Raw genomic sequence first — 15092 nt, 5'->3', positions numbered from 1 at the left:
TGGTTGGTTGGTTGGTTGGTTGGTTGGTTGGTTGGTTGGTTGGTTGGTTGGTTGGTTTTGGTGATGTTATCAGTGGAACTTAGGGTCATGTGCAGACAAGGCAAGCACTCTGCCACTGAACTACATCCTGATCCTTAGCTTTGCTTGTTTTTCTTATACGGTATGCTTTCTCCAATTTTCCATATGGCCATTATGTTCATTGTTGTCTATGATAAAAGAAGTGAGAATAAAAGAAACTGGAGAGATGAGTCAGCAGATAAGAGCATTTGATCCTTCCAGTGGTTATAAATTAAGTTCCAAACATCCACTTCAGGCAGCACTCAACTGCCTGTTGCTTCGCTGCACAGACCCCAATTCCCCTTTCTGGTATACACGCTTTAATTTTTTTTAAATAAAAGTAAAATCTACAATTTCAGCACAAGCAGTAAGACATATGAGGAGTATAAAGTAGATGCCACTTTTCATGTGTTCTTTCAAATTGTATTTCAAGATCGTAATGAAGAGGCTTTGTCTGAGCTGAATGCAAGGACATTCCTACTGTTTTTTTAGATATTTCATTTTGCCATGCATAATTGCATGTAGGCTCTGTGCTGCCTCTGTTACATTTTGATGGATGAATCAATACCAAGATTGTTGCTAGATCTTTCTCTGAGATTGTACCATCTGTTTCACATCAGCACTTGTCTTATCTCTCTGAAGCAAAGATGTTATATTCAGTGATGTATTATATTATGCATCTGTGTTTGCACTCATATATACACAAATACATGCACGTATATAGATTTAAAAAATACTACTAAAGTCAGAAAAGAAGGGGCCAACAAGATGGCTCAGAGGAAACAGGTGCTTGCTGCCAACCCTGATGACCTGAGTTTGATCACCACAATCCACAGGATGTAAAGAGAGAACTGACTGATCTCCACACACATAAGGCAGCACATGCTTAAACACACATACATGCACACACAGACACATACATACATAAGACTAAATGATAAGGAAGACTTCTGCCAAATGTAATTGCAGGCTTGTTATTTATTTCCAAGATGATATGTGAAAAGCAGCCTCTGCTTCTCAGAACTGAAATTCACTGACAGTCTAACACTCATTTGGTTGACTTTTGCCCAAACAGAATCTGAGTTTGCCTCTTTTTACCATTTACGTCTTATTGGTAAAAAGACAAGAACATACTATACCTCCTCAGAAAGTCAGAATGATTTCACTTTATCAAGGTGCTTTATTTTTGCAAAGCTCTGTTATGCTATATCCATTCTCATCAAGCAACCCTAGGAGAGAAGTTATTCCCCACTTGAAAGATGAGGTCTGTTGAGTCATCCCTGGCTCCCGGTTTGAATCTCAGCACTAACTCTTAGATTGTAAGTTGCCTTAGCAACACCCACCTTGTGACCTGTATGAATAGAAAAACAATGACACACTCTGAAAGTGACGCAGTGTGATGTAGTTATTTTTGTTGCTCCTAACAACAGATACATAATGGGGCCACACTTCACATACATGGATTATATAAGACGTAGTGTGTGTGTGTGTGTGTGAGAGAGAGAGAGAGAGAGAGAGAGAGAGAGAGAGAGAGCAAGAGTATATGTATACATGCCTGCAAGTGTATATAACTCTTCTGTGCACAGAGCAGAGGTTTTGGATGCCTTGGAACTGGGTATCCAGGCTAGGTCTTTGCAGGATGAGCACATCATTAAATGGATGCTGGTCCTCATGATCCCACAGCAAGAGTCTGTGACCTATCTCCCTAGCCCCAATATGTGGGCTTTCTTTCTTGCACTGTGCAGTGCTATTTTCCTTATACTTATCTGCTTAAAGGTTGTGTTTTCCAAGCATATAAATAAAAAAAAAAGTTTACTTGCCTGAAAATACTAGATTGGCACAGTATGATCGCACTGCTGACTCACTGAGTAGATATAACTTATGCCCTGCCAGTTCTTAACCGTGTTCTGTAAGAGCCACCTGTAAAGCAGGTAGATAATTAATTCCATACTCCGGTTTAGCCTTGGGATAGTTTAAAATTAAATCAGATATCAAAGAAGAGAGCAGAATGATGGTTGTCAGGGGCCTGGGGGTTGATGGCAGGAATGGGAAAGGCAGGTTAAAAGACACAGAGCCCTGGCATATATGTTATGGCAATCTATTGTACCTATTGTATCTATTGTAATCTATCTATTAATTATAGTCACATGGTGACTATAATTAATAATAATGAACACTTGACATTTGCTAAGTGATGACATCCTAAATGTGCTTGCCACAGAAAGGAAGTATGAAAAGAAATAAATATGTTAATGAGTTTTATTTAATCACTTTACATTGTAGTTTAATCACTTTACAGTATATAAACTATACATTTATAGACTTGTAATGAGACATTAAAATGCACCCTGTAAATCTATATGAATTTTTTTGTTGATTACATTTTAGTAAAGTAAGAAAGTGTCAACAATACAGTCCTATCTGAATGAAGCTGGAACTGCTGAGGCCAGGCAAAGCTGATTCTGAGACACTGCATTTAGAGGAATGGTTTGAGGGAGCTTCTTTTTCCATATATTTTACTAATGTGTATTAATTTTTAAAATAATGGGGTTTATTATGACATTTTCATATATGTATAGAAAGTACCTCAACCATATATCCAGGCTACTACCCAGTGACTATTTTATAGGGAGTTTCTTAAATGATGAAACTATATCATGAAATGTCATAGAAAGGCATTTCTATGTACTCAGGACACCTAGAGTCTGTGTTAAGGACCAAGGGTCTGGGAGTATTCATTAGTATTGAGAATGTGAGAACACTGAGTAATTATTCTGACTTACTCATTTCAGACAGAAAGTTATTTAATAGTATGGCCAGATTTTAATCTTTCTCCTAGGAGGAGGAAAAAAAAAAACATTCCCAGAGGATCCTTGCCCCAAGTAATAGATGTATTCACATAGGAGACTGATATCAGGCCACTCCTTGCTGGTTACAACTTAAATATGAAAAAAGAAAAGCCCCTAATTCCATGCTGGAAAAGCCTTTTCTCTGGTTCCCCAACATTGCACCGAACTTTTAGGAGCTACTTGCAGTGTTGATGCCTAAGCAACTAGGATGGAAAGATGATGTGCCCAGCAAAGGCAGAGGCCCGTGCTGTACTGTGGGGCACAACTGAGAAGCTACAATTAGGGCAGTAGTTACATCCAGTTTAAATACAGACTTTACTTCTAGCCAAATAAAAGCAATTATCCCCTCATCCTTGACGAGATTGTACTGTACGAGCAGACTGCTGAAGAGAGAGTGCTGTGACAGATTTTCCCAAGCATTTCCAGGTCATTTGTTGACAGAACCCTGCCGTGTTAGGAGACCCTGTCTCAGCTCCCGCAATCATGGGCTGGTCTACTGGAAAAGTGAGTAGAGTATTGGCAAAGACAGCCAACTCCTAACATTTGTTCCAAGTGACCTTGCCTCTGTTATTACTGAAACTTGGCTCGGAGCCCATTAGGGGTCACTTGTTCCCGTTCGCAGAGGAGATGTAGGAACTGGGGGATGACAGGGATGGTGTACGTGGCCAAAAGTGAGGAAGCCCCTTCTCAGAGAGTTTAGCTTTCTACCAAAGAGGGCTGTCTTTGTTCCGAAACCACTTAAGTTTGGTTTGCAGCAGATGATTTTGCGACTCCCGTGTGCTTCCTGCATCTGCTTAGTCTTAGACGCTTCCAAACAATTTTTGAAATCTTCTCACAATTTTCTGATCCTTCCTGATTCATGAGCTGCATAAAATGCAAGTCTTTGTTGTTGTTGTTTTTTAATTCTAGTTTTGCAAATGCAAATCTTTTTTTTTTAAAGTGGGTGCTAGAGCCTGCTGGAGGCATAACTGATTGCTAGAAGTAACATTGTTCATGTGCCTCACAAAAACTTTCTTAAACTACCTCAGTTTTGTCATTTCCACAGGAAACGTTAGGTCACTTTAATTACAGCCACCGTTTATCTTGAATTATGGCAAAATAAATGCACTGCACTCCCTCTGCTGGCTCAGAGGCAACAGCCGCTTATCAACCAGACCTACAGACCTATTTTTAGAAGCGCTTCACCATCTACAAACAAAACAAAGAAAGAAAAAAAAAAAAAAAAAGAAGGAAAGAAACAGAAAGTGGGAAAAAAGAAGCAAGAGCTGCGAAGCTGCTAATTTTATTATTCATTTAAAATGTTAGAAAAACAAACGTCCGCCCAAGGCAAATGCCCAAGGCCAAGCAAGGCAGCCAGCGCTTTTGAAGCTCTTCCCAGAGGCATAGCTAGCAGCCTTTCAAAGTTACTGATTCTTTTCAAATACTGAAGCAATCATTTCCTAGCGCCTAGGAACGACCCAGCGGATTGCTGTTTGGTATGTTCCAAACAAGTCTGGGATGACAAAGTCGTTCATTTGGCCTGGGGTGGGAATGAGGGGAGAGAATGTCTGCCTTACAGCGTCTAAACGGGATTCAGTTTTACACCTCAGGCCATGTCCGTGCATGAAAGCATGTTACCCGCAAGCCTGGAGGAGACGAAGAGCTCCTTGGGGGGGTGGAAAGGGGAGAAGGGGGTTCTTAAGGATCTCACCATGAGTGAAAACAGCTGATCACAACAGAAAAACGTTCCGGTTTGTCTGGGGCCTGGAGCTCCCCATACTGTTTCGCTGTGGCTAATGAGCGCATGCAGTGTGTTCCGGCAAAGCCCTAGTCTGCTTGAGCTTTGCTGTTTCCCATTCTGGTTTGCTTTCTTCCAGGCGTCTGGATGCCAACCACATCAGCTACGTGCCACCCAGCTGTTTCAGTGGCCTGCACTCCCTGCGGCACCTTTGGCTAGATGACAACGCTCTGACAGAGGTCCCTGTCCAGGCTTTCAGGAGTTTATCAGCCCTGCAAGCCATGACCTTGGCCCTGAACAAAATACACCACATAGCAGACTATGCCTTCGGGAACCTCTCCAGCCTAGTAGTCCTGTAAGCTTTATTGATTTTTCTCTCCCTTTTAGCAGCTTCTAAATCCCCTCTGAGATCTTAGCCTTAAACCTCAAAACTTGAAGGGAGGCGCTTTAAAGGGATGAAGAAAAGTTCTACGACCCTCTCTAAAATGACTTAGGAATTTTCTAAATGTGTGAATGATTTAAACAACATTTATCAAATACCTGATTAGTAATAAACATTGCTGGGCATACAGTAGCACCTTTACCTTTAGCAGAATCCGTTGTACAGTTTAAATCATTACAAAGCTAATAGAAACTTTTTATTGAAAGATAATTTAATTATTAATGATAAATATTACTAACAAGGATTTTTTTTTGCAGTTCTAAGGATGGAACTTGGCACCACAAATGCTAGCAAAACAAGTACTAATACTTTATCAGTAAACTACACTCACAGCCTTGACAAGTACATTTTTTTTATTATTATTTATTTATTTGGCTAAAAAAAAAAAAAAAAAAAAAAAAAAAAAGAAGGCAGATCATTCCCAAGCCGGGGTATATCCTAGTGGAAGACTGTCTAGCATCAGCACCTGGGGTTAAGCCCTAATACTGATGGAAAGAAGTTAGAAAAAAAAATAGGAGAAAGAAAAAGGAGATGAAGAGCAAGATGAAGAGAAAGAGGGCAGAGCATTGACTCTTGACAGCAATTCTGCATTTCTACAGCTTATTTTTTTCTCTTTGAGATCTAGATATCTTTTGGGTTGGGTTGGATTGGGTTTTCGAAACAAGATTTCATGTAGATTGGCCTTGAATTTGTACATTTGAAGATGTCCTTAAAGTTCTCAACCCCTGCCTACCAAACATTAGGATTATAGGCAAGTACCACCACCCAGGCCTCAGTCACATCTCACCATTTTAGAAAATCACAGTGGTTCTCGACTAATAGTTTGGAAATTAATCAGTCTTCTTTGAGAGTGAAGCAGTATATTCTTTCGTGTGTAATAGAATAAGCAACCTTTATCCAGCACTGATGTTTCGATGCAGTTACTGCTTGAACAGCTGTAAGAACAACTTGCTTGATGTGTTAGCTTTCCATCCCTATGACAAATGCTGGAGATAAGCTGTTGCATGCTTCCTCTCACCTATAATCCTAGGGTTTAGGAGGCTGAGAGATATGAGGGTTGAAGTGAGTTTGAAAGCCAGCGAAAGCTTATAGGTCAAGCCGTATGGGCTACAGGATAAGAACTTATCAGGGAAGGAAAGGAGGAAGAAAGGAAAAGGAAGAAAGGTGCATTTGAGCTTACAGTTTCAGTGATTTCCATGCACAGTTATCGGTCTCATTGTTTTGGACCTGTGGTAAAGCAGAGCATCGTGATAGGTAGTACCTGGTAGAGCAACTAGGAAGCATAGATAGACAGGGACCCAATGTCTCCTTAAAGGACAAGGCTCAATGACCTAGCTTCCTTATACTAGGACCCACCTCTCATAGGTCCAACCATCATCTTATCTGATATAACACCACAAGCTGGCTGCCAAGCCTCAAGCTTATGGGTCTTGGGCAGTCGTTTAATACACAAAGTTACAGGGAGCATAGGGAGAGGGTCCTTTGGTCCCCTCCCTCCCCAGTGACTCTCAGTACCCTCACCAGACCACGGCATCACTGCAGCTGATGGCCCACTCTTCTTTGTAGCGTGTACTCCTAGGAAGGCTCTTACCCATCTTTTTCTGTTTCTCTCCATCCCCTCTCTAATTCATTGCCTATAAAAGACCCAGAAGAGATGTCACAAAGACCTCATCTAAATAAAAAATTTATTTATCGAAACGAAGATCTTTGTCTGGGAAGAAAAGAAATTGAGAGGGATAGTAACACATTTTCACCCTGACTTCTTCACATGAAAATGTTATCAATGACTCTGAAGAAGCTGACTAGGGCCTTCAATTTTTTTTCCTCCACTGTTTTTTTTTTTTTTTAACCTTGTTTCCCTTAAACCCATTTCTGCAAAATCTCTTCAGGTGTTAGCCAACTTCACAGTTGTATACACAGCTGTTCTCATCGACTCTGGCATCCCTGGCTTATCAATTGAGTCTAAGATGGTAATTGTACACGTTAATGGTTTGTCAAGATTACTAATCTTAGGTAGCAGGAAAAGTCTGGTCACTAGTCCCTGTAGCTAAAAACCCCTTCTTGATGACCTGGGAATGGAGTCATCACAAAACATGCTGCGTCCACGTGTGACCCTCAGTATCTCTATTGACCGCTCTCTGTCTCCACGTCACAATGAGCAAACCACGCTGGAGAATACAATGAAAAACGTGAATCATTCATATCATCACACACAAGTAGTACTTATCTTAAACCCAACGCTATAGAATTGTTTACAGTATGAGTGAAGGTAGCATCGAGGCTTTTGTTTTAATGTTCATTTCTTCTCATTAGTGGATTCTTTATATTTCTTTCGATTTAAACATCCAAAATGTTTCTAATTTTTCTCTGTGCAGTCTGCCTTCATGACTGTTCATGACTGCTGCTAATGCTCTCTTGCAGGCATCTCCATAATAATAGAATCCACTCCCTGGGAAAGAAATGCTTTGATGGGCTCCACAGCCTGGAGACTTTGTGAGTTGACCTTTTATTTGTTTCCCCCTTTCCAGTGTTTTCATGAATATTCTGAAGGAATCAAAACAGCTTTAAAGCCAAACTTGATGTTTGGTTTGGTTAATTGCCTGAGCTTTAAACTGATATTTACAGAGGCTTTATCACACACACACACACACACACACACACATACACACACCCCACAGAGCAAAACAATAAAACTGCGATTCTATTTTAATCTCTTGAGAATGGCAAATTAGTGAGAATAATTAAAGTTAAATGAGATGTTCTCAGTAAGCAGTGACTGTTTGCTTAGGAATGTGGATTCTCCACCAGAGGAGCAAACCCTCTTGTCAGGAGCACTAGTCCTGAGTTGGGTGGGAGATGGGTCCTCTGCAGAAGGGAAGCTGAAGATCCTGAGAACTAAGTCCCTAATAAGAAACCAGGTTCCTACAGAAGCAATCCAAGGGACTATATCACTTGCGGAGTATGTGGATGATCCCTGATATTCACTGAATAATGTTTACAAATATCCCATTGAGCAGCTATTTCTGTCCTGTCTTAGACCCCACTGAGTTACTTTACCCAAGCTACATATTTAACTTGTAGCATAATCGGGAATTGATTTTTTCCCCTCTAATCTGATTCTGAAATCCATGTTTATTTCCAGATACTGCTTTCCAAGAACGGGTCAGAAATTCCACTGGATACAGTGGTACGTGCCCGTAGTCTCAAGCTATTTTAAGGCTAAAGCCATCTCTTGAGCCCAAGGGCTGAGATTTTCCTGGGTCAACAAAGCAAGACCCACTACCTCAACAAACAAACAACAACAAAAATAGATCAGGTTTTTGTTGGTAGTTTTGATAAAAATGAGTTCAGTCAGCTGATCATATCCGAGATTCCAGAGCCAGGGCAGAGCAGCTCACCACCTACCTAGAGCACAAGCCTCCTCCCAGTACAGGAAATGCTCTCCAATGCCCCGTTAAGCAAATGGAGTGCAGTCAGGATGGGTAGCAGGCAGCAAAAGTCCCGAGTGTACTTGGAGAGGAAGGTGGTTGCAGTGACGTCCTCAAGTCCCTTCCCACTTTAATACTGAAATACAATAAATAGAAGACACGAGGCCTTGTGTCTGATCACAAAACCAAGTCTTCTGTGATCTTGGGGAACATTGTTCATTTGCATGCAGACTGTAACAACTTACCCACGGTCAGTTCAGCTTCTGACCGGTTCTGGACCAGCAAGCTTCCTGAGGGACCCTCTATCCCGGGTCTTCTCATAACAGATGAGCACCCACAACTCTTCTTCTGCATGACTCGTCACTCTGCTTCTTCCCAGGCGTGAAAGAGAAACTCAACCAGATATGTCCTTGATGGCATGGGAAAGCAGTTTCCATCAGCTACTAGGAAAACGTTAGAATGCCCCTCTTATTAAGTAACACTTTCTCATTCCTTCCAACAGAATAATTGGAACAAAAACACAACAAAACAAAAAACAAAACAAATGAACAAATACAGACAAAAATCAAAGACAAAATTAGCTTTACTCTTTGTTTCCATAAATGCTTTTCCTGTCCCCAGTCCTGGATGAGGAACCAGACTTAGAGAAAAATACATATAAATACCACAGAACAAAGAGTTTCAGGACAAATATGTGAATCTTATTGTCTGGCCCTACTTTGCTGAAGGCTACAGAGGATCAGTAAATTGGTTATTCCCAACCTCTTCCTTTCCCTGGCTAGAAAGCCAAGTAATTTATAAGGGTCCAGTCCTCGTTTAATCAAAACAGAGCATCTGGAGAGATTTACAAACAGGAAGAAAATTTATGTCCACAAAAGACACGAGTTTCCTGCCTGCAGAATAGCTTAAGGATGGCTTGTGCCAGACAAGTAGGAATCTTGATTCATGTCTAACTCAGTCAAATTATCTTTCTCTTAAAATTAAATAGCAATTCTTTTCTACTGAGGAGGATCTAACCACATCTGATTGCCTTACCAAAAGGGTTTTCTATGTCATTTGGGAAATCTGCCATTCCCAAGGACCAGACAGCAATTCGTTTTTCATATGAAGATAGAGGTATAAGGAGGAGTAAGCCTATAAAACATGTGTGAGTAATGGGATTGAAAAGCCATTTATGTCATTGCAGATAGAGAAATTAATGATTTCAGATCCTCTGGCCCTTCTATCTCTGTGTATGACCGATAGCACAAAGCTTTGCCTCACAGATCAGACTCTTGAGTTCATCATCATTTGCGACTCTGGGAAAACTCTAGGCTTCACGTCTTTGCTAAGGGTCCTGTGTATCACCTAAACCTTTCCAAAGCATACATCTTGTCCTAGACTTCAGGCTGGGTGAGACAAGGGCAGGAACAAGGCAGCACTCATGTCCTGCTTCCTAAATGAGAAGGAGGAAAAGAAAAAGGAGGTGTATCCCAGGACTGAAGAGTGCAAACACCAGCTGGCAATTCAGTGAACCAGGACCCAATGAAGAGCTCCATCAGGAAGTGATCAGAAGCAAGCCAGCATCACTCCTCTTAGGAAGTTAAAGCAGCTGCAGGTCCCTTCCTGTTTTAAATGACCCAACACTGCCTTTGATCTTTGGCTCAAATTTTCTGCTCACTGGTGTCATGACTATTGAAATGCAAGTATTTTCAGACTGTTAGTGGACAGGGCCCTAGAGATGGCTCAGCAGGTGAAAGCACTTGCTGCTTAACTTGCTAAACTGGAACTCACCAGTGGAAGGAGAAGAACAGCTCCCAAAATTGTCATTTTATTTCCACAAGCAAGCTTGGTGCTCACACGTGCCCACACAAAAACACACAAACATGCATAGACACACGCACGGGCACACTCAAGCACACTAAATACAATAAATTGTTTTTAAAGTATCAGGCAACAAGCCCCAATAAACCCTCTCCTGAAAGAGAAAATAAAAATGAGCTTCCATCAATGATACAGGTCCATTGGAATAGCGTACACAAAGGTATTATTGGATTAAGTGACAGGCTCAAATATTTACTGAAATGTAACTGCTATACTTCTTTAATTGATTTAAATAATTTACTTAATGAATTTATTTATTTTGTTAGTGATGATCTACAATGTTCTAGCTATTATCTTACTGAAATGAGTACAGATGAAATTAAATAACTGGGCCCCCGTCTCTGGAAGCTGCAATCTCTCTACTAACATAAGTCACTGCTGGTTCTTTCCTAATCAACTTAAAAACAAAACCCAACCATACTTACTTATTTACTAACTTATCTTGTAAATAGAAGTTTTAACTGAAATACTAAAATACCATTTACTCATTTCCAGAGACTTAAATTATAATAACCTTGATGAATTTCCCACTGCAATCAAGACACTCTCCAACCTTAAAGAACTGTAAGTGTTAAGACAAGCTTGATGAATGAACTTTTACTCTTTGCAAACTTATTTTAAAATTGGTGTGCTTATTATATGTAATGGCTGAAAATTTTTAAGCTTATGTAAATAATAGTTAAGTGCACTTTAAATATGTTTTCACTGATTTCCATAACCAAAAGCATCAGAATTTTTAAATTTATAAGTGGCCTTCCATATGCATGTAAAACATATTTTATATTTATGCAGCATATAAATTATATGCATTTTAGTACCATTTACATTCTTTCATTTTGTAATACAACTATAATAGAATTTAGTTATTTGTTAAACATTTCTATGAATCTAGAAATTTCTGAGTTGTATGAATTTCTGAGTTATATAGAATTGTATGAATAAAATTATTTGTCCCTTATATAGTAATTAATTCTTTCACAGATATTTTATTACATGCATTATTCCTCAAATGCTAGATGAACCTCTTCTATTTTTTTTTTTTTTTGGCATAAAAAATTTATTGGGGGTTTATTGGGGGAAGGAAGGAGTGAGAGCCTGGAGAAGGGTAGAGACAGTGAGTGAGCCATGAGGACAGAGAGAGAAGCTGGACCAGAAAGAGATAGCTCCCTATTTAACTTTTAAAGCACAGTTTCACTAAAGGTAAACTAACTTTTGACCGTTGAGTGTATACATTGTTTTTAATTAGCTTTCCCTGATATCTAAAAAGATGAATAGCTTCTGTACGTACTGTCCTAGTACTTGAAAAAATATAAGCCTGGAATTTTATATCCTCAAAGGAGATAGATAGAGGAGGTTGTTTATAAGGAAAAAACCTTTGTGGGTTTCACCTCAGAGAATCACATGTGCATAATACTGATGGGAGAGGCAACCCTAACATACAGCCACAACCCTAGAAAACTCAGTGATCCTTGACTCTGCCTCTCAGCCGTTCAGACAGTGGAAATCAATTTGTTATTACAGACCCACTAAGCATCTTCCTCGTAAGGCGTTTCCTTAAATCTCTACTTCACTTCAGCTTAAGTCAATTTTCCCTTCTCCCAGCTTCAAACAGGGAGTGATCTTAATCCTCTCTCCAAAGATAGCTCCCACTCAAGCTGTTATGCAAAGGCTCTCTACTGGATGTCAACAAAAGGATTTTCCTTTTCTAACGTAACAGCCTGTTTCCACATAGCTCAGGTAGGATTTGCACAGCTTCTCTTCTTCTTTCAAGATGAGAGCCCTTGATTCCCTTTGCTCCTCTGAAGTAAATGAGGACATACATACACAGTCCGTGAGGCAGGGAGGAGTTACCTGTACCCTGGTTACCAAAGATGCTGACTATGGTTACATGGTAGGGCAAACAGGGCTATTAATTAACACACACACACATATACATGTGACTTTCTTTAATATTCTTCTCTCTTTCTAGAGGATTCCACAGCAACAACATCAGGTCAATACCTGAGAAAGCATTCGTAGGCAACCCTTCTCTTATCACAATGTGAGTGGCCATTGTGCTCGTTTTACTTGTCCTTCCTGGCATATAACAGTTTTAAATATATTGCACATTTAAATATAATGCAATTAATGTTGTCTGTTCACCCGATTTTTGGCACAATCTGTGCAATAATCTGTACAAAAGTGTATGCATTGGTATATCTCATCGGGTTTCGACTAAACCCTGAAATGATACTAAAGACTGATCTTTTAGGATCTGTGGTGTCCATTGCCTTACAGTCGCCATCTCCAGGTGGAGCCACACTCCACAGCTCATCTTACAAAGCACTTCCGGTTACTCGTATTTTGCAAGGAATGAAAGTGACTTTAGAGCATCCAACGCTTCAGATCACTGAGTCATTCAAGAAAAGAAGGCCTTCAGAGACAATTTACCTCAGGCTTAAACTGCTGGTCATGAGCATTCAGTGAAAGGAATACTGTTTTATGCGTTCTGTCTATTCGTTCACAAGCCCCAGGCTTGAGTCACCTTCAAACAGAACTAGGATGTAATTCTAGAAAGGTGCATGTGCTGTAGAAAAGGGAGTATAAAGGCTGACACATTATAAAAATAAGATAGACTTATAATCGCAGAGTATCAAAGGTTTTGTTTCACACCTAATACAGATGGGACATTTATTATGTATCAACATTAAAAAAAAAATGAAGATGTGGAATTATTAGTTGGCTTTTAGATAAAGGATTCATGTCCAAAGTAGGTTTAGGAAATGGTACTGGCCTTGCTGAGAGGCCTCAGATCTATCATAGAGAAGGTGAGTAAAGGCAACCATTGAACCTGGCCCTAAGGAGGGCACTTGTCAGGGAGTTCTCCTGTGCTAACTTGGTAGAGAGGTTTTCCGAAACCATAGCTGGAGCCCCAGTTAGTCTTAACAATTAGGGAGTAAGTAGGAGGGGAAAGGAGACAGCTAATACACATACAAACAAAATCATTCTTCACCTCTGAAATGTCCTGGCAATATTTTGGCAAGGGCCTTTGAATTCTATTGCCGAATAAACATTAGTCCTCATTAGAGAGCATTTACATATTAAAAGATTAGCGAATTGCATTGGCTTTGCCACTTCTCTCCTTTCAGCCCCAGGACTGGTGTTTAATCAGTCTTTTGGCATGTTAATGTATCTTGAGTAACAGCTCTCCCAGTCTTTGGAAGCTCTCCAAGGCGCTACCTTCTTTCTCCCCACCCTCCTGCTTTCCGTTCAACATGAATTTCCATCTCTTGTCACCACCAGCCTCTCCAACACAGCCACCTCTGTGTGTTTTGCTCGAAGCCCAATCAGTTGGTCAGCAGTCCTCATTTCTACCTCTGCAATCTCCAACCCTCTGCCCTCCTTTTATCCGCACTCTACCAACTCCTCTGTTAGCCATTACTTCTGGATGCTTATCAGTGCACATGAGACTGATCTCCCTGTCTCCACTGTCACCAGGGAAGCTTGAAACAGCATCCTTCTTGTCACTCTGTTGCTAACAAACAGACATCCAGGATCATCCATTTAGATCAAATGCAAACTCCTTACCACAATAGTCACAGTCCTCCACAGACAGCCTTCCTAACCTATTTCCCCTGAAGCTCTCCTCAACAATGCCATAACCCAGCTAAGTAAGCTGCATTTGTATAGCACAAAGGTTCCTTTTTTTTTGCATTAAAATGATTAGAATTCTGTCTTTTGTATCTATTTCAAATGGCACTGCATTTTTTACCGTTCCCACTAACAAATGAAAAAGCTACCTCCAGAAAATTCCAGAACTTTTTACATGTAGTGGTGATACTTCTGCCATAAACATGTAAGCACATATATTCTTATCTCTCCAGTGTATACATATTTACACATGTGTATGAGTGTAATTATGTGCATATAAGTATATAGTATAGCCAAGACAGGTGTACTGTGAGGAAAACTCCACTTCAAGACCTATACTCCACTTGCCATTCTTTTTAAATTCTTTCACTTATTCTTTGCAAAGTCCACACACATATGCACTCTATCTTGATCATAACAAACCCAAATTTCTCCTACCTTCATTGCAGTTTTTTTCCCCTATTGTCTAATCCCAAAGGAAAAGAAGAGATATGTATTAAGACTGAAAAGCACCTAGGCATGCTAGGTAACAACCATGTCAGGTATCATGTGGGACACTGCACTTGAATTAACTCTTGCCATTGTCATACAAAGCCAACGACCAAGCTCATTACTATCTTGGCTTACATTGGGGATCTGGGAAATAGTGAGCTTCCCTGGGTATCTGAGCCTCAATTCGCTCCCCTGAGAATGAGGAAAAGAGAATCTACACCGTAGATCAAAGTTGTTGAACACTCCAGCTGCTTTGGCAGACAGAAGGTGGGGAGCTGTTACTTGTGTGTTCCCAACTGGTCCCAACATCCTTTAAGCAGGAATATTTTTATCATTCCTCTTCAACCTCTAGCATGTAGAATAATTTCCAATGACGGCTTCTTTAATGAACAAATCTTTAACTCTCTGCAATGCCTACTTCATAGTTTGAGCATAGTAGACACTGATTAAGGATTTGTTTTCTGCATGCAGAGGGTGGAGGAAGGGAGGGATTGGGATGGGAGGAGGGAGAGAACCACAGGGGAGATACAAAGTGAATAAAGTGTAATTAATAAATATATATGTGTGTATATATATATATATATATATATATATATATATATATATATATATAT

At 40.0% G+C, this 15092-nt stretch overlaps 1 protein-coding gene across 3 annotated transcripts in view; it reads left to right on the top strand.

The window, feature by feature from the left end:
* Lgr5 (leucine rich repeat containing G protein-coupled receptor 5) overlaps nucleotides 1-15092 on the top strand; it is a 121460-nt gene that overhangs the window by 88365 nt on the left and 18003 nt on the right. For 2 of the 3 annotated variants that reach the window (XM_055626181.1, XM_055626179.1), the window contains exons 5-8: nucleotides 4763-4978; nucleotides 7487-7558; nucleotides 10852-10920; nucleotides 12326-12397. In XM_055626181.1, the coding sequence (XP_055482156.1) occupies nucleotides 4763-4978; nucleotides 7487-7558; nucleotides 10852-10920; nucleotides 12326-12397 (429 nt within the window). The remainder of the gene's footprint in view (nucleotides 1-4762; nucleotides 4979-7486; nucleotides 7559-10851; nucleotides 10921-12325; nucleotides 12398-15092) is intronic. The other variant, XM_055626180.1, reaches the window with a different exon arrangement.

Source organism: Psammomys obesus, unplaced genomic scaffold (assembly GCF_907164565.1).
Source record: "Psammomys obesus unplaced genomic scaffold, mPsaObe1.curated_primary_1811, whole genome shotgun sequence".
NCBI classification, from domain to species: domain Eukaryota; kingdom Metazoa; phylum Chordata; class Mammalia; order Rodentia; family Muridae; genus Psammomys; species Psammomys obesus.
This window is presented reverse-complemented; position numbering and strand designations above follow the sequence as displayed.